Source organism: Pollachius pollachius (genome assembly GCF_949987615.1).
Source record: "Pollachius pollachius genome assembly, chromosome: 11".
Classification (NCBI taxonomy): domain Eukaryota; kingdom Metazoa; phylum Chordata; class Actinopteri; order Gadiformes; family Gadidae; genus Pollachius; species Pollachius pollachius.
In genome coordinates, this window is record NC_136944.1 from 10372010 (window position 1) to 10396682 (window position 24673).

The following is a 24673-nucleotide window of genomic DNA, read 5'->3' on the forward strand; positions in this document are numbered from 1 at the left end:
CACGGTGGCCATCAGTGGGTTCTCACCTCAGACCGATTCAAGAGTATCATATGACCAGAGTATGGTGCGCACGACCGCCCCCGACACAAACAATGTCCACCTTTAACCGTAGGGTTGTCGTGCCCTTCTGAAGGGTGAGCGCCAGCCGGCTCAGGGAGCAAACTCCACTTCTGTCTTGCTAGATAACGTGACACTATCTGGTTGAAATGTAGGAGACTCATTAACATGTGTTGAAGATGAAAAGTAATATTGGTTAACTCAAGCGTTGGTGACATCAACGCTGTGTTGGCCCTCTTATGAACCTGACTAAAACAATGCGGCGACGTTGTGTACTGAATAACATACCCATTTAGAGATCTGTCACACATCCCTCATGTTGGGTTCTGTGCGCATTCATCCACATTTTGTTTTTACTTACTATATGTTGCTGATTGTTGATGAATACATGAAAAGTAAAGCCAGCAGAAAAGTCCATGGTTGACAAGCGCCGGAATTTTTACAAAATACAAACAAACAATCAATACCAAAGAGTTAGGCAGACAACAAGTTTAATTCATTGCCCTTTGCATGTTGTTATATGTTTTCAGCTTTCCCCCAATACAAAATACATCCTTAATCTTTATGGAGTTAATTATAAGACAATGAAGTTGTATTATTATGCTAATTATCAAAGTAGTTCATATAAATTGTTCTTAACAATTAGGGGACATAGGCAGAAGCGATCCATGTAATGTACTGTAGGACATGTGCCATACTTTTTTTTTCTCTGTATTTTATTGTTGCTTTCAACTGATTGTACAGCATTTAAAGTTTGTGAAAAATAAGTGCTCAAAGTGTTCTCCTAAAGTATTCAGAATCTACTAACGTATAGAAGTTATTTAGCTTACAGCATTTGTCACACTGAGTTAAAAGACTAATGTTACTTATTTCAATGAGACTAAATTATCAACTGACAATATTTGGCTGGATTAAAAAGTCTTGGCATGTTGATATTTACTCCATGATAACAAAGTGTACTTATGTCAAGGATTTCAATACTATACAATGAGTTACACTGTATAAGAAAACATTTCCTCAGCACAGACAGCTTTCAAACATTTGTATATTGCACATTCAACATCTTACAGAGCAAAACATTGCACAATGCCCTTCCTAAGGTCTAAAAAAAACCTCTCTCGAGGAGTCCTCAAAATATTGTACAGGTTTTATACAAGCCGCAAATCTCTGAAATGATTTTGATTTGTTTGGCTCTTCACATCATTATATGTACAGAGCTTAAGAGATCTGGTAGTGAAAGCGTTTGTACAGGCTTCTAGTAAGTGCCTTACACAAATGGCCTGAAAGGTCTTCATATGGAAAATGGCAACATAAAGACACAGTGGCATTTTCTTTCAGAAAGCTGCCATCAGGTGTTGACCATAAATATATTGAAAATACACTCTTAATAAATAAATGTTATTACATTCAGTGTGGTGGGCGCCTTACTTACTTTAAGAAATATGGCCGTTTGTGGTTTCTTTCAAAGAAACATTAACTAACTTGGTTATATTACATTTCTTATAGCAATATATATTAATTGATACATTTTTTGAATAATTTCACAAAAACAACTATGCTTCATATCTCTATGTAATAGATGTTCATGAATTTCTTTGACAATGTTTCTATTACCAAATAGAAGGTCAATCACCAAATGTTTTGGTGGCAAAGCAAAGACAGAAAAAAAAGATTGACACTGTATAAAAATACAGACACAGTCACATAATAAACAAGATACCTTTTTAGGTATCTTATACTCTAGTTAGCAAATCGTCTTCAACCAAGGCTTTGTTTTGAAGGAAAAACACTGTAAGCATAGAGAACACAATTCCATATTATATTCTATGAAACAACACAGTTTGAGTCATTCCGATTTCATCCAGCCACTTCACTCCAAAGTTCATAAAGGTGACTTACAGCCGCATGTACAAACGTGTGTGTATTTATTTGAGCGTGTTTATGTGTAGCTGTGCATTTACATTTGTGTGTGTGTGTGTGTGTGTGTGTGTGTGTGTGTGTGTGTGTGTGTGTGTGTGTGTATATAAATGTGTTTGCGTGTGTGTGTGTGTGTGTGTGTGTGTGTGTTTGTGTGTATGCGTATGTTTAATGTGTGCGTATGTGTGTCTGTGTGTTTGTGCATGCACATTTCTGTGTGTTAGTGTGCAGTAATTTGTTCATGTATTTATATGTGTGTGTGTGTGTGTGTGTGTGTGTACATGTTACCAGGCCAACGGCGAGGCCATCCGTGGGCTTCTGGGACTCTTCGGGATTTCCCCGGTCTGTTGATCACTTAAAGCTCTCTGTGGAAAGAACATTGACAGGTTTGTTATTCAGCCATTATCCAAATATCCCTAAAAGCAAAGCAGCTCAGCACTACACAAACGAATGAATGAAAGAATGAATGAAGCAGTTCCCCAATGATGATAACTAAACCTACAAGAATGAATAAATTAATAAATGGCAATATAGAAGTTTTTTTACCAGATTTTTTTATAATAAGAAAAATATATTTTCAGTTTTTTCATTGGATTCACCTCAAACTTGCTCAGGAACTCGCTGAAGATGCCAAAGAAGACCTCTGTGTTGGTGGCCTTGCTGTCCTCCCCAAAGTAGGAGGAGGTGCGGGCGAACTCCTCCATGGACCTCTGCTGCAGAGACTCCAGAGACTGCATGGCCGGGTGGCTGTTCTCCAGGAAGTTCTGCACGCTCCAGTCAAGGATCGCCCCGTTTGGACATTTCTTTTGCTTTATTTCTTTGTGTTGTGTTTTTTTTCTTTTTACAGTTATTGATGTCTGAGTTAGATATCCTTTTTCTGTATCCCTGCTGTGGTTTTAAAGCGAACCTGATGAGGATTTGTTACACGGAGCTATCTTGCCTCTAGTGACACTAGTGGATATTTCAATGGTTAGAATAATGGCCAAAAGGTTATGCATTTGAATGTCCATAGCCTACCTACCTCATCCTGATCCAGGCTAGATGACTGTATCCCCCTGCCTGTCCCTTAATTAATGAAAAAATTAACTGTAAATCGCTTTTGATTGCATATTAAATTAATATGAATAGCAGAAAGTCTATGGTGTTCATGTATGCTTCAGACTGCTAAAGAATAATGCACTGTAAATCACTTACAATAAAGCATATTAAAAAGTGACTACAGCAGAAAGTGTATAGTGTTTATGTATGCTTCCGCTAAAGAAGAGGATATCTGTTCATTGGTTCAGATGTAATAAATATGCTTAAACAACCATCCTCATATAATAAGGATCCAGATAATTCTGTTTCTCTTCTATTTAAAGGATACACTCATGACGACGGCAAAGCGGTCCTCAGAAGTAGCAGGCATCTTCTGGCAGGCGGCTCTGGTCTCCTGTATGGTTGTGTGGAGGTCGTTCATATCCGACGTGATTGCCCTCTGGTTCACTGTGGACAAACACTTGGGCGTGATATCATGTTTGTGTGTGTGTGTGTGTGTGTGTGTGTGTGTGTGTGTGTGTGTGTGTGTGTGTGTGTGTGTGTGTGTGTGTGTGTGTGTGTGTGAAATGTGCAATGATATAGGTGATAAAATCCTATCCCTAATGTACCTTTGGCTGCCAGTGGAATCATGGTTAGGTCTTTGGAGAAGTCCAGCACGTCAGGAAAATGTTGGCACAGAGACCTGACCAGGATGTGCAGAAATGTTGACTTCCCATCAACTGTTTTGGTGGTGCTAAGCTACAAAGGACATGGTTAATACTCAAGTTAGTATATTTCATATATTTTGATATACAGGGTGCGATTTGTGAAAAAAGCAGAGGGGGGGATAATTTTGAGAAACATTTTAAAATGTTTCAAAATGAAGACGGACCCTGTGTATTTTGGTTGTTAATTATTACGATGTAATGGTGAAAATACTTTGGGTGGGGGGGATAATTTTTATCCCCACCGAGGATAAAAATAATTGAGCAGAGGGTAGGACGTGTAAACCAGAGGGGGGGATAATCCCCACCATCCCCACCGGCAAATCGCACCCTGTTGATATATAACAAAACAATATTTAGTAATTCATTTGAGTAATGGATGGCTTATATTGCACCTCTGTGAGGAAGTTGATCTTGAAGCCTGTGGTCTTGTTGGTCTTTGGTTGACCATTGTTCAAGTAGTTGCCCATTGCCAACACAAACTATAAAAGCACAGGAGGGAAGAAGAAATTTGTGAGTCTGGAATTAAGCTGAATACAAATGACATTCATAGTGAATATTATTAGACTTTTATTTTTAGACTATAAGAATGACTTATTTTCTACTTAGAGTGGCTGTTGAAGTTGGGGTAATTCAATGAAGGAATGGGACTTAAAATGGAAGAATATCAGACTGATTATATATGTTTAGACACAGGTTTGCTGACAAGCACATTGTCAGCATTTTCCTATCTTATCTTAACTGCATCATGTCGTAAAATCTGCTTTATTGCGGAAATACCTTTCCGCATCAATTCCCAACGCTAAATGCAATAGTTTATCTCAAAACACTAACAGACCTCCAGTATCTTGGCTAGCTTCTTGCTAGTCTTGAGCTCCAGCGAGGCCTTGTAGATACAGTCAAAGCCTCCTCGAAGCTCATCTGTCTTCTCCTGCAGGGAACACTTGAAGTGGAGGCTCTGGAGACGCGTCTTATACTCGGGAACCAACAACATCTGGAGGAGGAGATTAGCAAACACTTAGCTTAACAGTTATCCAAGGGGATAGCCTAACGTTTATCCCAAAAGTTAGCCAACAGTGAGCTAAACATTTAGCTTGTTAGCCCAACAGTTAGCTCAACAGTTATCCCAACACTTATCTCAATGGTTAGCTCACAGACCAACAGTTATCAGGCATTCCAATCAGTCAACACATAAAAAAACCCTCAGATAACATGTTCCACAAAGCGTACTACTCTTAAACGATCTGCCTGTACCTGCATTTGTGTGTAATTACAACATTTTGGACAATTTTTTGCAGGGAATTGAACACGTTGGCCCTAGCCACTACACTAGCATTACAAACAAATCACATGTTACGATATGATCTCTACCTGCAATACGAACTGGTCAGGCTCGCTGAGCTTGCTGGGGTCCTGGTGGTACTGCTCATACTGCTTCACCTCCCCGGCGTCTGGGGCGTACAGCAGCAGCTGCTTGATGTGCGCAGACTCCAGCCTGTCAGAGGCCATGGTCATGAGCACCTTACGAAGCTCCCCCGGTGACAGCTTCAGGTGAGCTATAAGGATGGCTGGAGGACAGGTAAGGTCAAAGGTCACGCACAAGTACAACATTTTCTTGAACAATACAAGGAGATTTGGACAATAGGTGGTGCCTTTGTTAATGCGCGCTGCTTACAGGCATTGTGGGCTTTTTTATGGGAGAGGATTTCAATAACGTCTTTCTTTTTGAACGTCTCTGGTTGAAGCAATGGCTCTGGAACCGACACTAAACACATGGAAAACAGTGGGAACAGTGTAATCAAATGGGCTAGCGCACTGCATTGCATTTAAAGGATTCTGTGCACAAACTCACGTACAGTGGCACGAACCTTGGCTCTTTTGCGTCCCAAAATGCAATTCTAAATCCAGGTATTTCACCATGTCATTCAGCTTGTCGTAGTCCGAATTGGCCCCAAACTAGAAAAAAACAAATGCAAAATCGAATCTGATCTATTCCTTTTTCCGATTTTGTTTTCCTCAGTCACATCCCCCCCATCCCCCTCATCCCCCCCATCCCCCTCCTCACCTCTCCCCAGATAGTGCCCTCTGAGTTCTCCACCTGCTCCCAGCGCAGCCTCTTCACGCTCATGTGATGAGAGTCCATCCTGGACAAGGGAGGCCTGGGCAGGGGAGGAGGTGAGCAGGGTGGAGGCAGAGGAGGCGGCGGCAGAGGAGGCTCCGGGTGTTTCGGCGGGTCCGACAGAGAGTGTGGCAGGGATTGTGGCTGGACCTGGCCCTGGGACTGCTTGTGGTGGGGCTGCAATGGGGGCTGACACTGGAGCAGGTGGTGGGCGGGCTGGGACTGCGGGCGGGTAGCTTGGCTTGGAGGTTGGGCCTGTTGGGGTTGAGGGTGCTGGGGCAAGGCCTGGAAGGTAGAGGGTGTGGTCTGGTGAGGCTGTAGCGGCTGGAAGGTGGAGAGGAGTGGCTGGGGCCTGTGGGCCGGCTGACCTTGTGGGGGGTGGATCAGGTGGATCTGGGGCTGGTAGTCCTGGGGAGGGGGCTGAGGGGTCATGTGATGGATGTGGTGGATCTGAGGGGAAGGGGAATGGTGGTGGGTCTGCTGGATGGAGTGGGGTCTCTGGGGAGAGGGTTTGCTGGGCTGCGGGTGATGGATTTGATGCTCCGGGTGTCTGCCTTGGGGCGACGCCTGGACCTGATGGTGCCCCTTTAGGCTCCTTCGGCTCTGGTGAGACGAGCTCTCTCGGGTGAACTGGACCGGCAGGGAGGCAGGGTCATGCTGGGTTTGATGCAGCAGTTCAGCAGAGGAGTGGTGGGGCTTGGCTTGCTGCATCTGATGGGCCTGGTGGAGCAGCTCTGTGGAGGAATGATGTGCTTGGACTTTGTGCAGCTGATGAAGCAGCTCGCTTGAGGCATGGTGCGGCTGCCTCTGACTCAGTCGGTGAACCTGGCTGAGGAGCTCCGTAGATGAGTGGTGAGGCTGCTCCTGGTGCATCTGGTGGGCTTGGTGGTGAAGGAACTCAGACGAAGAGAGGTGGGCCTGGGCCTTGTGCATTTGATTCAGCATCTCGTTGGAGGCGTGGCGCGTTTGCGCCTGCTGCATGTGGTGGATCATTTCAGCGGACGAGTGGAGGGCTTGAGCCTGGGCTTGGTGCATCTGGTTGAGCATCTCAGCCGACGCATGGTGGGCCTGGGCCTTTAGACTTTTGCGGCTTTGGTAGACGCCTTCGATGTAGTGACCCTGTTGACCTGGGTGGGCCGTTTGTTGGGATGAGGGCTGGTGGGGTGATGGCGCTGACCGGGACTGGCGCCGGTGGGGGTGGCTCTGCTGGGCTTGTTGCTGCTGCTGGTGCTGGTGCTGTTGCTGCTGCTGTGCCTGTTGCATCTGGTACAGAGGGTGATTAGCGCGGGTTCGGTTGGAGTCGGGAGAAGGAAGAGGGGGCAGGGATTGGTGAAGCTGCTGGAGGGGATGTGGCGAGTGGGGTGAATGCTGGGCAGGGAGCGACTGGTGGCTCTGATAGATTTGCTGCAGTTGCTGCTGCTCTTGTTGGTAGGCTTGCTGCTCATGGTAGGCCTGGCGCTCCTTGAAAGCTTTCTGCTCCTGGTAGGCCTTCTGCTCCTCGTACGCCTGTCGTTCTTGGAGCTCCTGATAGATCTGTTTGGCTTGGAGGGCTTTCTGCTCTTCGTAAGCCCTCTGTTCATCGTAGGCCTTCTGCTCCTCATAGGCCTGTTGCTCTTCATAGACTTTCTGCTCTTCGTAGGCCTTCTGCTCTTCGTAGGCCTTCTGCTCTTCGTAGGCCTTCTGCTCTTCGTAGGCCTTCTGCTCCTCATAGGCCTTTTGCTCTTCGTAGGCCTGTCTCTCTTTGTAAGCCTGTCTCTCCTGGTAGGCCTGCCTCTCCTGGTAGGCCTGCTGTTCCTGGTACAGTTGTTGCTCCTCATAGGCTTTCTGTTCCTTGTAGGCCTCTCGCTCCTGGGTCGCTTGCTGCTCCTCGTAGGCCTGTCTCTCCCGGTAGGCCTGCTGTTCCTGGAAGGCCTTGAGCTCCTGTATGGTGGCACGGACCTGTACGTCTTCTCTGGCAGGCAGGACTTTGTGAAGGGACTGCCGCTTGGGTGGCAGATTGCTCCTGGGTGGAGGTGGAGGAGGGGGCCCAGACTTGCGGCGCATGGGCACATAGACTCTGGGGGAGTGATCGGGGCTGTAGATCAATAGCTGCTGCTGCTGCTGCTGCTGCGGAGGAGGAGGCGGAGGAGGAGGAGGCGGAGGAGGTGGCCGGGCTGCAGTCGGGGCAGAGGGAGGCGCCGGAGGTGGTGTGTCATTGAACTGGATGGGCGGAGGGGGGGGAGGGGTCATGGGCGGAGGCGGGATGTGGTCGGAGGAGGAGGAATAGGTGAGGGAGGAGGCGTTCTCCTCCTCTGCACTGCTGCTCTGCACGTCACTCGCGCTGCTGAGCTCCGGGGCCACAAAGCCCCCGCTCTCCTCGTCGTCCTCTCCCAGGTCATCTTCATCGTCCTCTTCGTCCTCTTCGTCCGGAAAGCTCATCTGGACAACATCCTGGCATTACCAACAATCAGATTATTATCAGCTACACCGCAGATAGCCTCATTCCAAAACATAACACGTGACATACTCCGAAAGCAATTTAGGAACTATGCTGTATCATGGTTACCATCTTTACAGGAAGGATTGCACACATCTTTGTATTAATAATCGTGACACTACTTACTTACGTCAATTGATGATCAGTGAGTCTGTCATCTTCCGAAGCAAAAAAACTAAGCTCAACTAGCATTTGGATGGGTTGCTCCAGGGCCATGCCAGCCTACCTCTTCGTAGTCATTCTCAGGACTCAGGAAGTCGTCGACGATGGCCACCCTCTGTCCCAGCTGCTCGCTGAGGGCGTCCAGGAAGCGATCGGTGTCTTCCGACCGGGGCGGCTTGGAGAAGGTGTAGCGCCGCTTGCTGCTGCGATGCCCCACAGGGCTTGGGGGGTAATCTGGGGGGTTGGGCGGCGAGGGCAGGGGGCTGTCCAGGCTGACGTAAGGGTTCGACTCAGCACTGATCTGGGCGGGCAGCCCGGAGCTGTAGAACGGTGCATCCGGGGGACTGGGCATTGGTTCTGGCCATGACGTGGGCGGTGGGGGTCCCTTACGACCGCCTGCAAAGAAACAAAATGATAGGGATGATTAATAGGGATTAATAATAGGAGTTTGAACTTGTGATTCACAAAGTGACATCACTTTAAATGTAGTCCGTCTTATGAGCCATTGCCCCTTTCCTGAAACACTGAAATGTCACAGTCCAGGTGTATGGACGGGTGAGGTGTGAGTTGTCCACCTGTGCTGGCGAGCATGGTGGGGGAGGTGGTGCGCGAGATGGGCTCCACCTCGAGAAGGCTGTCCTGGGCTGGGGGAGGGCGGTTCTTCAGGGACTTGGACCTCTTGGACGAATACATGTTCTCCAGCTCTGCGTACACTGCTGACAGCTTTGCAGAGCAATGGGGAAAAGTGTACCGCTTTATTATTAATTCAGTAAGCAGATGCTTTTAAACGAGAAATGTCTTACAGTAAATTCAGATACAGGCGATAAGGAGCAGGTAGGGGGTGAGCCATCTTGGTCAAGGAAGCTTACAAGTAGCTTGTCAAACTTGGGGATCGAACCCAGTTCCTTTCGGATGGGAGTCGAACACCCAAGCCACTACACGATTCTGCCCTCTTATGGTTACAGGAGTGTTTAAAAAGGTTACGTCTTCTAGTCTGTCTATCTACGTATTTTTTGCGTTTCTTTGTTAATGGCCTTTTTTTCTTGGGAAGTACATTGGTGAGGTTGTTGGGGGTCTCAGGCAGGGAGGTGCCGTCCCCTGACTGTCTCTCCCCCGGAGCCAGCCTCATCCCCGTCTCCAGCACTGGCTCTCCACGGTAACCTTGGACATACAACCACATCTTAGTCAGTCACCCGTGATAATGATCCAAATGATCTGTGTTTAAGGGACTAAGTGGCTAATTGATAAGAACTAGTGAAAAGCAGGAATCGAAGAAATGTTTCATATTCAATATAAGCTTGTAATGCAATCAAACATTGGTAACCTCCTTTCTAGTGGTAATAAATGCCCATGTAATGGGATTTGATAAAAGCCTAACAATTCAGTTTTAATCCAATTCAGGGACAAACATCAATAACCAATCAAAATAACAAAAGCTCACAACGTTAATTAATAAGAGTTAAAGCAATACATAATACATAACTTTAACTGTGGGGATTTGTGAAACAATTGTGAGAATGACAATCATGAAGACAATGACGGCAACAATTATAATGATGATGATGATGGTGATGATGATGATGATGATGATGATGATGATGATGATGATGATGATGATGATGATGAAAATGAAGAAGATGCTGAACATCAAAGATAACGTCCCCAACTGGTCCCGGCCCTCAAGGCTCTCGTACCCATCCCCAGATGGGTGCCTATGACCAGGTCGTCAGAGCTGCGGCCCCTGACGCTGCTGCGGTACGTGGTGCCGGTCACCCTCATGGAGCTGCTCCGCCGGTGGGGCTCAGGGGCCCCATCATGCTCTAGGGGAGGGGGGGGCGGTGGAGGGGGAACTGGAAAACACATTGGGGGGGGGGGGGGGGGTGTTGGTGAAACCCAAAGTGAACAAGGCCAGTCAAACTGAAGATGTTGTCAAGTCAGGTCAAGTCTATGCACATACACATACGCACACATGCACACACACACACACACCTGCGGAGGCTTTGAACCCGAGGAAGCGCGTGATCTTGCTCTGGCAGTGCTCCTGCTCCTCGTAGGTCAGCAGCTGGTAGATGAACTGCCAGATCACCTGTTTGGCCGGGGTGTCCAGCACCGGGAACACGTCCACGATCAGGGTGTCAACGTTCCTGCTGACGGGGAAACAGCAGGAAGAGGACAACAATGTCATGAATTACAAATATCGGAAAGAGACTAGATAGATAGATACATAAATAAACTAATACAGGGAAAGAGCCGATAGGAAAGATAGTGGAATAACTAGGACATATCGAATGCTAACAATGTTTTCATCTTGACTTAAGATCAGGACCCTTTTTGTTTTTGCATTTTCTCTTTGCGTCACTTTTACATTCATATGAATCTTATCATTATTATTATACTTTTTTTTACTCAACGTAAATGAGCCCTTGACGAAAACTGCAGAATTGCTTGATTGGGGAATTGTTAATGTTATACCACTCACTTTGTCAACAAGCCAATCTTGGCCTCTTCAATGTAGCTGCGATGGTGACGTCTCTTAGCTACAGGCAGCAGTCAACACCGTTTCCATCTAAACATTTCTACACCCAATCCCCCAGCGCCTGCCGCCGGGTCTCACCTGTGCTGGAAGAAGTTCTCCAGGGCCTTGCAGATAGTGTACCTCTCCTGGATGGTCAGCAGGTGCTCCAACTGCTGGCCAAAGGTGCGCCCGTGGACTCTGATGCTGGGAGGCAGAATGTCAGCAACCCACTGCAGGGAGCTCAACACCGGGGAGCGGGAGCCCTCCATGGGTGGACCCCCCCCACTGATTCCTCCTCCTCCTCCTCCTCCTCCTCCCACCAGCTCCTGCTGCTCTACCAGGGAGAAGGAGGCCGGGCCGTCCTCCACTACCAGCGACGGCATGGCCCCACTGCCCTGCAGCATGGACACCACCTTCTCGTGGGAACACGTCCTACAAGGGACACAACACACGCACGCACGCACGCACGCCCACGCACACACACACACACACACACATGCAGGGACATACAAAGCCAGGTCATTTGTTTTTAACCCACTTTTGTATATGTACACGAGAACAAGCAAGGAGACCAACCCTTGAATATGCATACTTTGGTCCACGCTCAAAGACGCCCAAACAGACATGTACCCACGCATACACTCAGATGCTCTCACACACTGCCTTCTCTGAGACTCAACATCACCTGTGAAATTACATGAATCATCTCAGTATATGCGTTAAAAACAAAAACAGAAACATCAACAGTGACAATGTGCAAATACCAATATAGAAATACATAAGTAGAAAGAACTAAAACATTGCACAAATTATCAGGATAGAAGTGATCACAGATCATCTTACCACTTTTCAATGAGGGTAAAAACACAAACATGGTGTTCATGATGACTTATGGTGTTCATGTTAACTAAGGTAATAGTGTTCATGATAACAAAGGTTTAAATGTAATCATTATATAATAGTGCTAGTGGGTTAACCCCTAACCCTAATCCTAACCCTAACCATATCCCACCAGTGGAGGCTTCTCCAGTGAGGAGAGAGAGGAAGATCCTCCTTAACATTGTTGAGAATAACAAAAGTGTTGGAGGCTGGTGAATAACATGGGATTCAATGGAAGAGAGTGGGTGTGACTGGCTAAGGGATCTGGATCGCGTCATCGCTATTCAAGAATAGGCTGGAGCCCTGCCGGCGAAATGAACCAATAAGCAGGAGCCCTGGCTTTGGAGCAGCCCGGAGGGAGGGGTTATCCCCTCAAGTCTAGGCTACGAGAACCAAGGAACCCAGCGCTCAGTCGTATATGCCTCGTTTCCACCGAGCGGTGCGCTACTGTTCGTTGCGGTACAGTGCGGCTCTGTTCCATTTCCGCCGAGCGGTGCAGTTTGGTGCAGCTCGGTTCGCTTATGTCGCTTTTCCACCGGCGGGTACGCTTCGGACCCAGCACGCCTCAGCCCAGTAGTGAGGGTGCAGTAAAGCCCAACTCAGTTACGGCTCGCATTTCCACCGGCGACAGTACCCTTATCCTAGGGCGGGATTTTGATCTCATAGCAGCCTGAAACAGTGTAGCTTGCTAAAAAATCCAAGGAAAAAGAAGAACACGCACAATGAACAAATAGCAACAATTTAGGCCGTCCTAGAAGGACGGCAAACTTCTGCGTAACATTTTCTTCAATAAACTAAGCTTTAGCCGTTGTCCAGAAATACCTTGCAGGTAATGTGTTTGTTTGTTATTATTCCCCTGTCACACGGAAGTGCGATTCTGTCGACCAATCAACGGACGGCTTGCGTAGCTCGAATTTGCCGGCACCCTTTCAGGCGTCTCAGTACCCCAACGGAGGAGTACTGCGAGACGAGTACGGCTCAATACGGCTCAGTTCTGGTCACGCCCACTTTTGGCGGTGGAAACGCGATCCGTGCCGCACCTTTGCGAACTGAACCGACCCGCACCCTCCACTGGAAACGCGCCATTATATTGGCGTTTCAAACGCCAAAAGTTGGGCAAGGTCCCGAAATAAACGCGCTTAGCCTACATATTTTTTTGACACTCCTCCCTTGGGTTACCAAGCCGTCTGAAAGGGTGGCGAAAACGTGGAGCTACACGTGTCGTTATTCTGAAATCACTTTATAAATATCTTGGTCTTGTGTCAAACATAGCCAAATTACAACCAATAGCTTCAGTCATTGAGGGCAAAAAAAGGCCCTATGGTAGGCCCAGATGTTTTTATTTAGTTTTACAAATCAAGAGTATGCCTGATTTGACTAATTGGCTTTGCATCCTCTCCTTCTGCCCTTGTAGTCCAAGACATGTTGCCCACCAGCTTTCAAAGTACAATGCAATACACAATACACAACCACTGGTGGATTTGTATACATTTTATTCACAAATTATTCCTCCCTGCTATTTTGTAGTTGACCAAAACACACTGAAACTTGAGTCTCACATACTTATGCCAACATACGCCACTAAAAGTGCAAGCAGGCCAATGGCAACCAAGTGCGCAGTCCTTCCTCCCTCGCTTTAAAAACCACCAGCTGCCTCTGTTTCCCACTTACCCTAAACTTAACCCCTATGCTACTGTTATATAATAATGCTTATTGCTGCATTGACGAATGTTAATTCATGGTTAATTAATGAACCTTTATTAGAAGTACCTTACTTGGTGTTACCAAGTTCTGCTTCGCCATGAGCCATTGTTTGAGATGGATCTCAAAAGTAAGATATGTAGCACACAGGTGCAAATGGTACAAATTGTGCTCTATTCCAACATTGTCTCTGCTGGGACTATTTGCTATGTTAGTGTTTATCCGCCTCTCCGGAAACCATCACGTTATCGTGGTGGAGAGGTTTGTGTGTCCCTGTGAACCTGAGGCCTGTGTTGTCTGGAGCCTGGTGCTCCTGGTGGGGTCTACAATGGCAGAGTGGTCTCAGGTGAGGGGCCAGACTAAGAATGGTTCACAAAGACCCCATGGAAGATCCAAAAAAACCCTGCCCGGAGGAAGCCCGGGGCCCGCGTCCGGAGCCAGGCCCGGACCGAGGGCTCTTCGGCGAACACCTGGTGGCCGGGTTTGCCACGGAGCCCGGCTGGGCACAGCCCGACAAAAGCGTAGTTTGTTATTGGACTTCGGTGCTTGTCATTGATTGTCTATAACAAACACCATGTTCGAACATAAGGATGCTCATAAGTGTACCTGGTACCAGAGCACCCTAGGACCAAGATCGATGATGGATTTCGTGATCGTATCATCCGATCTGAGGCTGCATGTTTTGGACACTCGGGTGAATAGTGTCCAAAACGGGTGAATAGTGTCCTGATCCAACCGACCACCATCTGGTGGTCGGTTGGATCAGGGGATGGGGGAAGTTGACTCCAGAGTCCAGAGGACTCTTGAGGCTCCTGAGGCAAAGCAGCGGGTGCTTCTGGAAAACTGTTTAGCCCCTCAGGGGGGGGAAACGGGGAGCCATCCCAGCTGTGTATAGTAAGGATGGGACTTGTTGACCTCAACTGAGGAGGTAGTCGGGCGGTGGAGGAGGTAATCCGACTAACACGCCCTCTATTGTAGAATCAGATCTGGGGTTCTTCCTCAATTCCCCTGGGGGAAGTCACTGTAGTCAAACAACTCCACAACGGCAAAGCCCCAAGGATTGATGAGGTCCGGACAGAAATGCTGAAAGCTCTGGGTGTGAAGGGACTGTCTTGGTTGACACGACTCTTCGACATTGCATGAGAGTCTGGGACAGTGCCAAAGGCGTGGCAAACCGGGGTGGTCGCTCCCGTGTTCAAAAAGGTAAACCAGAGTGTGTGTGCCAATTATAGGGGTATCACACTACTCAGTCTCCCTGGAAAAAGCCTACTCCAAGGTGGTGGAAAGGAGGGTTCGGCCGATAGTCGAACGTCAGATTGAAGAGGAACAATGCGGATTCCGCCCCGGATGTGGAACCACGGACCGGCTCTTCACTCTCGCAAGGGGGCCCGGGAGTATGCCCATCAAGTCTACATGAGTATTGTGGATTTGGAGAAGGCGCATGACTGGGTCCCCCATGAGATACTGTGGGTGTATGGGGTGAGGCGGTCACTTCTCAGGGCCATCCAATCTCTGTACCCCCAAAGCGAGCGCTGCAGGGGGTACACGTTCTCGGCAGTAAGTCTATTTACTCCTCCACCAGGGCTGCGCTTTGTCAGCAATCCCATTTGTGATATTCATGGACATGATATCGAGGCGTAGTCATGGTGGGGAGGGGCAGTTTGATGTGCTGGAGATCTCATCACTGCTTTTTGCAGATGATGTGGTCCTGATGGCAGCATCGGCCTGTGACCTTCAGCACTCACTGGATTGGTTCGCAGCCAAGTGTTAGGCGGCTGGGATGAGGATTAGCATCTCTAATTCTAAGGCCATGACTCTCAGCCGGAAACCGGTGAATTGCCTACTCCGGGTAGGGAATGACTCTTTACCCGAAGTGAAGGAGTTCAAGTACCTCTGGGTCTTGTTCACGAGTCGGGCTGCGATGGGATGTGAGATTAGCATGAGAATCTGAGTAGCAGGGGCAGTATTGCAATCGCTTTTCTGCACCATCGGGAAGAAAAGAGAACTGAGCCGGAAGGCCAAGCTTTGAGAGATAGGGTGAGAAGCTCAGCCATCAGTGAGGAACTCAGAGTAGAGCTGCTGCTCCTTTGCCTAGACAGGAGTCTGTTATGGTGGTCTAGGTGGAGAGATTATGTCTCCAGCCTGGCCTAGGAACGCCTCGGGATTCCCCGTCAAAGCTGGTCAATGTGACCCGGGAAAGGGAAGTCGGGGGTCTCCTGCTAGAGATGCTGCCCCCGTTACCCGACCCCAGATAAGTGGCTGAATATGTTTGTATGTGTGTGTGCGTGTTTATCCGTTTACGCAGACACTTCTTTCAAATGTGTCCTACACTAATTACAGCTACATGTCAAGAAGCAGGAAGGGGCTAGGCATCTTGCTCAAGGATGCCTAAAGGGGGTTGTTGTTTATTGAGGGTTAGGAGAGCAGCCCCACCTCATGTCCAGTCCGTTCAGAAACAGAATGCGGTCCCCCGGTTTGAGACCCGCCTTGTCAGCTGGGCTGCCTGCAGAGAGAGAGAGAGAGAGAGAGAGAGAGAATAGGGGTTATCTTGCTGAACGACACCTACAGGTGAGGCTGCAGATATGGGGGATCGAACCCGGTATCGTTCAGCTAGGATTGGAAAAGCCTAGCCACTAATTGACTCACGTTATCTATTAACTATAGAGCATATGCTTTTATCCAAAACGACTTCCTAGGACCTTTCGGCTAGGAGTGATACACCCCAAACACAACTGGACTATCCTATCCCCTACCTCCTTGCCCAGTTGCCAGCTACAGATACCAGGTCATTTGCTTTCTCTAAGCCACTTGCATAATGATAAGACTCCTCCTGTTGTCCCATCACATCATCAATCTATTGCATGACGACAGCGCAACAACACACATAGTTAGAGCAAAGCCGTGCTCCTTTCTGGCCACACAAATGTATTGCTACGGGGTCACTATTACCGTTAGCTTACCGGGGATGACTGAGTCAATCCAGACAGGAGCATGGCCTCGGAGTGTAAAGCCAAAGCTCATGTTGCCCTTGCACACCCTCACTGTCCTGGGGGTGGGGGGGTGGGGGGGAGGAGGAGATTGAGTGAGAGACAGCGAGTGAGTGAGAGGGAGAGAGAGAGAAATATATATATAGAGAGAGAGCACTTAACACTTATTAATGCTTGTAATATTGAGTGTATAGCAAGGATCATTTATATATTTATACTATACCTCTGCAAGTCATAAAATGATGGGCGGAATGTGGTTACCATAGAAAGTCAATACCGTTCTCAGATTTGCTGACACTTTGCACAAGTTTGCACCCTTGTTGGACTAGTGAGAGTGGTGGTATGATAAGGAGGAGATATTTTACACCATGATTTCTATATGCTTTTAGTTCGGTAATTACATAAGCTAACAGGGATCTATTTGCTTTATTAGGAAGCTTTACCAGACCTTCCCGAAACAACGGGACTCCAATTTGCAGACCACAGACGGTATGCCCTGTTGTGCAGATGACTTTAAAACCCCAATTCTGCATGCAGAGAGCCCTTTTTAAATATGGCCAGCTTATCCCCAGAAGGCAATATATCCTTACTCTACTTATTCATAAAGACATGAGGCCACTCATTAGCAACTCAAGCGAACTAAAGCCAATTTCAAAGAAATTGGTAGGAGAGTTGACTTGGACCATGGAAGGTTCACCTCAACTACCGCACTTCAATATGTTTTTGGACACCTTACAAGTAGGTTATTTTTGCCATTTGTTGTTTGTTGCTAATTTTTTACATTTTTATTCCTATAAACACCACAGAGTTGACACATCTGATGAACTTTTAGTTTTTTTTGTCTTTATATAATTAACTTGTGCTGTATATATGTGTATGGGGGAGGGAGGGTTTTGTGTTAACAGTGATACACATATACAAGAAGTCACACAAATAAACACCCACGCACACAAACACACGCCCACGCACACACACACGCACGCAAGCCCATGCACACACACACACACACAAACACAGAATCAAGAAACTTGAAGTATCTCTCAACAACCCCAATCCAATCAATTATCGGTCGGAGGTCACTGACCTGCAGCTGGTGGTCGCCATGGGGCCCCCGGCGGAATGCCCGGCGATGAGCGAGGTGGTCTTCCGCATGCCGCGGGTGGGCAAGACTCCTTCCTCGGCGTGTGTGCGTGGCACAGAGCTGGCACGCGTGGACACCAGCAGGCGCTCCGGGTGGTCTTCGCTGCGGCTGCGGCGAAGGCGGTTGCGGCTGGGGTCGCTGAAGCTCCGCCCCTTGATGCGGCTCATCAGACTCTGGGACACGACGTCGTCGAAGCGCTCCCGGTGCTTCTTGGGAATGAAGATCCTGGCGAACATAGCGGACATGGACGCTAAGTGTCACACAGTGAGGACAGTGAAGGTCTCGACCCCTTGACCCCGCGCGGGGAAGAGGTCAGATCAACCCAGGAGCAGCTCAGAGGTTCAGGGTGTAGGAGAGAGGCTCGAAGAGAAGGGGGCTCTTCTCAATATTGACCAACTAATTCCTGAGTGAGGTCTCTTGCACTGCGACAATCCTGACAAGAAGATGTAAGTAACGCATACATCCTGCTTGGAAAGAATTCCTGTCAGGCCGATTATGAAACAAATCAGGTCCACTGCACCGTGCAGCACAGGAGCCTGGGTGGAGCCACTCAATAATACTCTCTCAAAGTTGTCTCTTACTAATATAACCGACCAACATTACCAACAAATGTTACCAACCAATATTACCAACCTTTATCACCAGTCAATATCACCAGCTATTATTATCAGCTAATTTTACAACTTATATTACCAACAAATATTAGCAGCTAATTCAAACCTGATGGTTGTGCAATTGACACTATTGACCAGAAAATGAAAACAATACTGAACTGGAAAAAATATTTTAGAAACAATCCTTCCCAATTGTCCGGTGCCAATCCCAAATCCGGTAACTGAACTAATCTCTGAGAGTGTTCTTGTCTTCTTAAGAATAAAGATGAAAAATAAAAGCTTCTTCCATTTTCACAGTGCGTCTTTGTCCAGCTGTAAAATCCACATCATTGGTTCAAAAATAGCTCCTGTTCATGATATCCTCATGGGATCGCCACACAAGGCCTTGTTTGCAAGTGTGTGTGCGTGGTGTGTGTGGTGACAAGCACATGTGTGTGTGTGTGTTGGGCGTAGGCATGTGCCTTGGAGTACGTAAGCATGCATGTGTGTGAATATTTCAGTGCTCTGTGCACCTTCGCGGTGTCTCAGTGTGTGTGTGCGTGCATGCGTGTGTGAGATCTGAGGAGCTTGTCATCAGATGAGTAGAATTCTGTTGTCCATGTAAAGGTAAAGGTCCGGATCCTCACAGCCAGGAAAGCACACAGTCCTTCTGCCACCACTTGGAGAAAACATCAGTGCCCAACCCCTCCTACGTAAACTATCTCTCGTATGATCACTCCTTCCTCACTCTCTACTATATTCCTCTCTCCCTCTCTCTTCCTGCATCCCTCCGTCCCTCCCACCTCCCTCCGTCCTTCTCTCCCCTCCCAGCTCCCAGCTTCTCTTCCCTTAATATAGGACACTACTTCTAGTTACATATCTTACTCATTGTTCTCTGTACAGAAATCCATGCACGCACCCAGTGCACCATTATCTCTTTCTGTCACACACATGCACGGTTTCTCTCTCATGCAGGTGTGTGTCTCACACACATGCCTGCACGCACACAAACACACACACACACACAAACACAAATACACACACAAACGAACATACACACGCTCACACATGCACACATGAGAGAATATTCTCTGTTAGGATGGGAAAATGTTGTTGTTGTTATCATTGTGAGTGACAGAAATGCAGGGACAAAGTGGTTGTTTCAAAATGCAATGACTGTCTTCAATGCTGTCATTTAATGGTCTTTAATGCTGTCCTTTAAACCCTACACTGTTCCATTATCTTGCATATATTCCTCCAACATATCGGCAAGAGTGCTTTTCCCCTCAAAACAATGCGACAATCACATATTTTCTGCACCACCCTCTGTCTTTCTTTTCATCTGTTTTTCTGAGACAATATCTCTTGGGCTGTTTCATCATCCCTCTGATGTAGAGGCTCAGCTCATATCCTCACCGGTGGGAGTATGACTTCACACCGGCTGGCTGGCTGAAAAACTCTGGCAGTGATACAGGGGCTGTGCAGGTGATTATGGATGACTGACACTGATGCCTGTAAAACGGCTTGACTTGAAGCCTGCTCCAATGCTACTACTGAGCACTAAATCACAAGATCTTTCTCATCAGGATTCATAACGGAGAGGATTCTAATTAAGATAGGAATTATGAGGCTGTCTCTAAAGCTGTTTCCTTGTCTTTATTTGCATTCCCATGTTTTCATGGGTTTGGGCGAGTTGCAAACATTGGTGCATACTGAATATGTGCACAGACTCATGGTGGCCTGTAGTAATACGTGAACTATTCCCATGAACTATTCCCATAATGTTTTACAGACTTTTACATAGTTGGAATGCAATAGTTGTACTTGTGGTAATCTTCTGGTGCTGTCAATTAGTAGGTACCGATTCAAATCCCATTTTAAAAGACAGGAAACCGATTGAAACTTGTCAAAAAGAGTTATCAAGAGAACCAGTTATTCAAAGAGAACTGTCGCTCAGCAGCTACCTTGGGAGTGGTTCTTCAGAATTTAGTAAGCAAATGGAGGCCTTGGCTTACACACTTATAATCAATGCAGAAAATGTGCTCTTAGCTTAAGGGTATTGTGTCTCAAACACATATATACGTACAAATACTTAAGCAAGAAGATACTACTCTCTTAGTCGCAGAGCAATGTGTATGAACCTGAATCTGTATTTACAAGAATAAGGACATTCATACTTCAATGTTATCATATAAAATTGATATGTACTATTATTATACATGATCTGTATTGCACCCTTATGTACATTCCTTCCGGCTATGATATTTAATCATCTAAGGTACTTTTCTTTTAGTAAACCTCAGAAAAAACCTGATATTTTATTTATTATTAATATTATTATTATTATTATTATTATTATTATTATTATTAATAATAATATTAATAATAATAATAATAATAATAATAATAATAATTCATAAAAGATATAAGGGTCTGCTCTACGTTGCCACCCACAGGACAAACACTATACAGCAATTACAAGCTGCATATCTAGCTTACTACGTATTGAAACATTAGGGGCATAATGGTGAGTGTGAATGAATGAATTTACTGAAAGGTACATCAATAATGATAAAGACAGCGAGAGAGAGAGAGACTGTACAAAGGGTGAAAAAAATAGAGCCATAAAAGAGGAAAGAACCAGATGAATAACAAGAGAGATAGAGGGTTTGAACTAGAAATCTTTCTAGGCCAGGGTCACATACCAAGTGTAAAGATATTACGAAGATATTTGGCTGATTTGAGTTCAATGTAGGCCACAGCACTTTTAAATGTACCCTCAATTCCCACCACAGCTGTTCCGCTTAGCTCAGTAGAAGATGAACAATTTCTCAAAATGAAATACTTACATTTGCTTTATTTCTTATTTATTCATCAATATTTACAGGACGTCAGCGACGAGCTTCGATTACATTCCAAACATTTGCTCTTTTCAATGTCATTGTATCCTGCATTCACCAAGACCCTTGAACGTCTGGTCACCATGACCGGCTCTCGGCAAACATGAATGAGCAAAAAAGAAAGTCGATTCAACCAAGAAACTTTGTTGAATGTAGGATGTAGGACTTGGGGTGACCTCGATTAGAAGGAGGCCGGTAGGATGCTATAATTAGATTCAAGGGAGGAGCAGGGCTGGATCAGGGACACGACACACAGAGAGGCCTGAATAACAACAAAACTCATTAAAGGAACCATCATTCTCGTTGGTACAGCCTGGAAACTCGTTAAAGGAGCCAACATTCTCGTTAGAAGAACGTTAGAAGTCCCAACATCAGCTGCGAAATGCCAGCTATAACCATGATGCTAGATTACAGTTGTTATGAACAGGAAGTGTGTTATAATTAAAAGGAAAGCAGGGAGAGAAGAGCTAAATAAGAGCTTCAATGTACTTTCGTTCACATAGAAGACACAAGCAGAATTTAGGGATAGTCTTGAAAAGCTCAATTGATATTGATTGAAATTTCAAAAATAATAATTGTTCAACTCAAGCCTCAACTATAAAATCAGAACGAGGCCCGCCATTAAACACCAACGAGATCAGAGATTGACTAAGAAAGTACCCTACCGAAAGTGTCTGGAGACGCTTCTGTCTCTTCCCATTGTTCTCCTTGGCCTCACAGAAGATGCTCCTCAGAACAGCGACACAAGCGCTCCCTCCGCCATCTCACTCATGAAGTTGGAACCAAAAAACGTACAAATAAATCAATATAAAAAAAACACTTCAAGGAAGTCTCAAATCTCAGAACAAAAGCTTTGGTACAGGCTAATAAAGTAACTAGAAAGTCACAGAGACAAAAGGCGCTAGAGATAGAGAGAGAGAGAAAATAAAAAGGAAAGGAAAAACTCGTCCAAGGGCTCCACACGCTGCCCTTCGAGATCCCCAGGTCGGTGCAAGCTAGCGTCTCAACGTTCCCTACAAACTCTCCCCATGTAAACTTTCTTCATTTTCTCCCGGCTCTCCGTCCATCTCCTCCTCCTCTTCCTCCCTCCAGGGGAGTGACTGCCGGGACAGACCCAGGGATGGCCACTCCATCCTGGCACACATTAAAGGATCACCCACCCACCTGCCCTCGCACCAAGAAGAGATTCAGTTATCCACCAGCGCTGGCAGGAGACAGTGAATAACGCGTCTTGTTCTTCGCAGAGGTAGAATGAGGAGGACTACGAATGAGAGGGAAGGAAGGAAGGAGCAGGGGAGCAGGAAGAGAGCGGAGGAGCGGCAGGGAGGGCCCCAGTGGAATAGCGTATGCAGGCCAATTCACTGAGTGTGTGTGTCTGGGAACCGGAAATATGTTGAGCTCTGTGACTTCCATTCAATGGTTTTGCATTGTTATCAATTTAACAATCTACAATCTGGTGTCCCTCTTGGCACTGACAGGGGGTCTTGTAATAAGGCCATTATTTACGCATTATCATTAGTCTTTTAAAGTTTTACACACACACACACACACACACACACACACACACACACACACAGACACACACACACACACACACACAGACACACACACACTCACACACACACACGTACAGACGCACACACTCACACACACACACACACACGCACACACACACACACACACACACACACAGGGGTGAATACAGTCTACAAATTTTCTCATAATAGACCCATGATTAATAAAAGTCATACACGCTCATAATAACTAAGGCGCAGTGGCGTTTTGGGCCATTCAGGTATCCTACACGTAATCTCTAACCCCGCTTCCCCCCCTTAAGAACGGTCATCTCCCCCACCGTCTCTCGTCTTCATCTCACAGATGACAAATAAATAAGTTGGGAATTGGCATCTCAAGTAACATTTTAAGAAAATAATTACAATAGGTAAATATTTTGTTATAACACCAATATATATTTTCCTATTCAAAGACGCTCCTGCTAAGACACAATCTGACCACAAGGTGTTCCAATATTAGCTTTAATGGATGGCAGACTCCACACAAGAGAGAGAGAGAGAGAGAGAGAGAGAGAGAGAGAGAGAGAGAGAGAGAGAGAGAGAGAAAGAGAGGAAGAGAGACAGAGAGACAGAGAAAGACAGACAGAGAGAGAGAGTTTATGCAGGCGTTTATTATAAGAAGTAGGCTGCTGTTAAAATAGACCTCCTTGGTGGTGGTGGGGGTAGATGTTGATAGAGTGGCACACACATACAAACATGCACACACACACACACACACACACACACACACACACACACACACACACTCACACACACACACACACACACACGTATGAGGGATGGGAGAGGGAGCAAAAGAGAAAAAGAGAGTGCAGGTGTATGTTTGTGATGTCAGCGACATTGATACAGAAATCAAACTCCAAACTACTCTTTCTCTAAGGAAATGCTCTGGAATTGCATCATGCAGATGAACATCCAGAGGCATCAACCACAAATCAGAACTACTAGAAGAAAAAACAGATTCCTGCCTGAAGTCCTCAGTGTATCTACAACCAGATAATGCATGTAACCCCTGACCCTAGTCAGGGGTTAAATTAATCAAACATAGTTAGCAAACACAAACTCGCAATAGTAAACGGTTAGAAATACACTTATTAAAATCCCCTTCTGAAAGTTTCATCTACTCTTCAGTATATCTTCTCTACGAAACAAGAAACAATGTATAATTTCACCACATTTAATTTTTGGTTTCCAGCCCGGGATCTGTGCCATCCCCCTCCAGAGCAGAGTTAGGGTGCTCGATCCGAGAGTTCCCTAACCCTTACCCTAATAACCCTAACTCTACCATTAAATGACCATGATGTTAGGGATTACTTTGTCAACACAGGCAACAATTAACATGAATAACAAAAGAGTCAGGAGCATGATGACGACCATGATCACCTAGCTCTATATAGAACTGACAGTATCTAGATGTTGTACTTCATACTTAAGTGCCAATACAATACAATAAAAAATCTCAATACTGTCTGTTCAATACCTAACAGCTGTCCAATTAACCAAATTCCACAACAAAGCTTTTCCTTTTTGTAGCCCATATTCTCAGATATATTCTTAGAAAATTAAATAGCCCTATATAAATATATTAAAGGAAAAAACATGATGGGGTGGTGATAATGATGCTAAACGATGAGTCAATGTTATTTTCATCTTAAAGGTTATTGGTTTTAATCAACCTAATCAGCTGTAATAAAAATATTCTTCTGCGGAGCATTGAGCATATTCTTTTCGTGACGTAACGCCACATCTGGTCGGTAGTTGTATATGACTGTTGTTGTTGATGTTGGCTTTTTAGCAGATTGTTTCGGAATTGTTAAAAGGCAGAGGTGAACACTGTTACACTGTTACTCTCTCTCTTTCTCTCTCTCTCTCTTTCTCTCTCTCTCTCTCAGAGAGAGGGAGAAAAAGAT

General features: G+C 46.1%; 1 protein-coding gene across 1 annotated transcript in view; it reads right to left on the reverse strand.

Annotated features, from left to right (window-relative positions):
* Positions 1 to 2258: 2258 nt before the first annotated feature.
* Positions 2259 to 24673, reverse strand: part of grid2ipa (glutamate receptor, ionotropic, delta 2 (Grid2) interacting protein, a) — a gene marked incomplete at both ends in the record, with an annotated part of 30110 nt that continues 7695 nt past the window's right edge. The window contains 19 exons of the mRNA XM_079747098.1: positions 2259 to 2339; positions 2574 to 2738; positions 3341 to 3459; positions 3621 to 3750; positions 4112 to 4198; positions 4555 to 4710; positions 5088 to 5284; positions 5392 to 5481; positions 5573 to 5672; positions 5782 to 8265; positions 8538 to 8869; positions 9049 to 9196; positions 9528 to 9634; positions 10168 to 10323; positions 10463 to 10617; positions 11088 to 11420; positions 16002 to 16071; positions 16529 to 16614; positions 17640 to 17921. Of these exons, the coding sequence (XP_079603224.1) occupies positions 2259 to 2339; positions 2574 to 2738; positions 3341 to 3459; positions 3621 to 3750; positions 4112 to 4198; positions 4555 to 4710; positions 5088 to 5284; positions 5392 to 5481; positions 5573 to 5672; positions 5782 to 8265; positions 8538 to 8869; positions 9049 to 9196; positions 9528 to 9634; positions 10168 to 10323; positions 10463 to 10617; positions 11088 to 11420; positions 16002 to 16071; positions 16529 to 16614; positions 17640 to 17921 (5278 nt within the window). The remainder of the gene's footprint in view (positions 2340 to 2573; positions 2739 to 3340; positions 3460 to 3620; positions 3751 to 4111; positions 4199 to 4554; positions 4711 to 5087; positions 5285 to 5391; positions 5482 to 5572; positions 5673 to 5781; positions 8266 to 8537; positions 8870 to 9048; positions 9197 to 9527; positions 9635 to 10167; positions 10324 to 10462; positions 10618 to 11087; positions 11421 to 16001; positions 16072 to 16528; positions 16615 to 17639; positions 17922 to 24673) is intronic.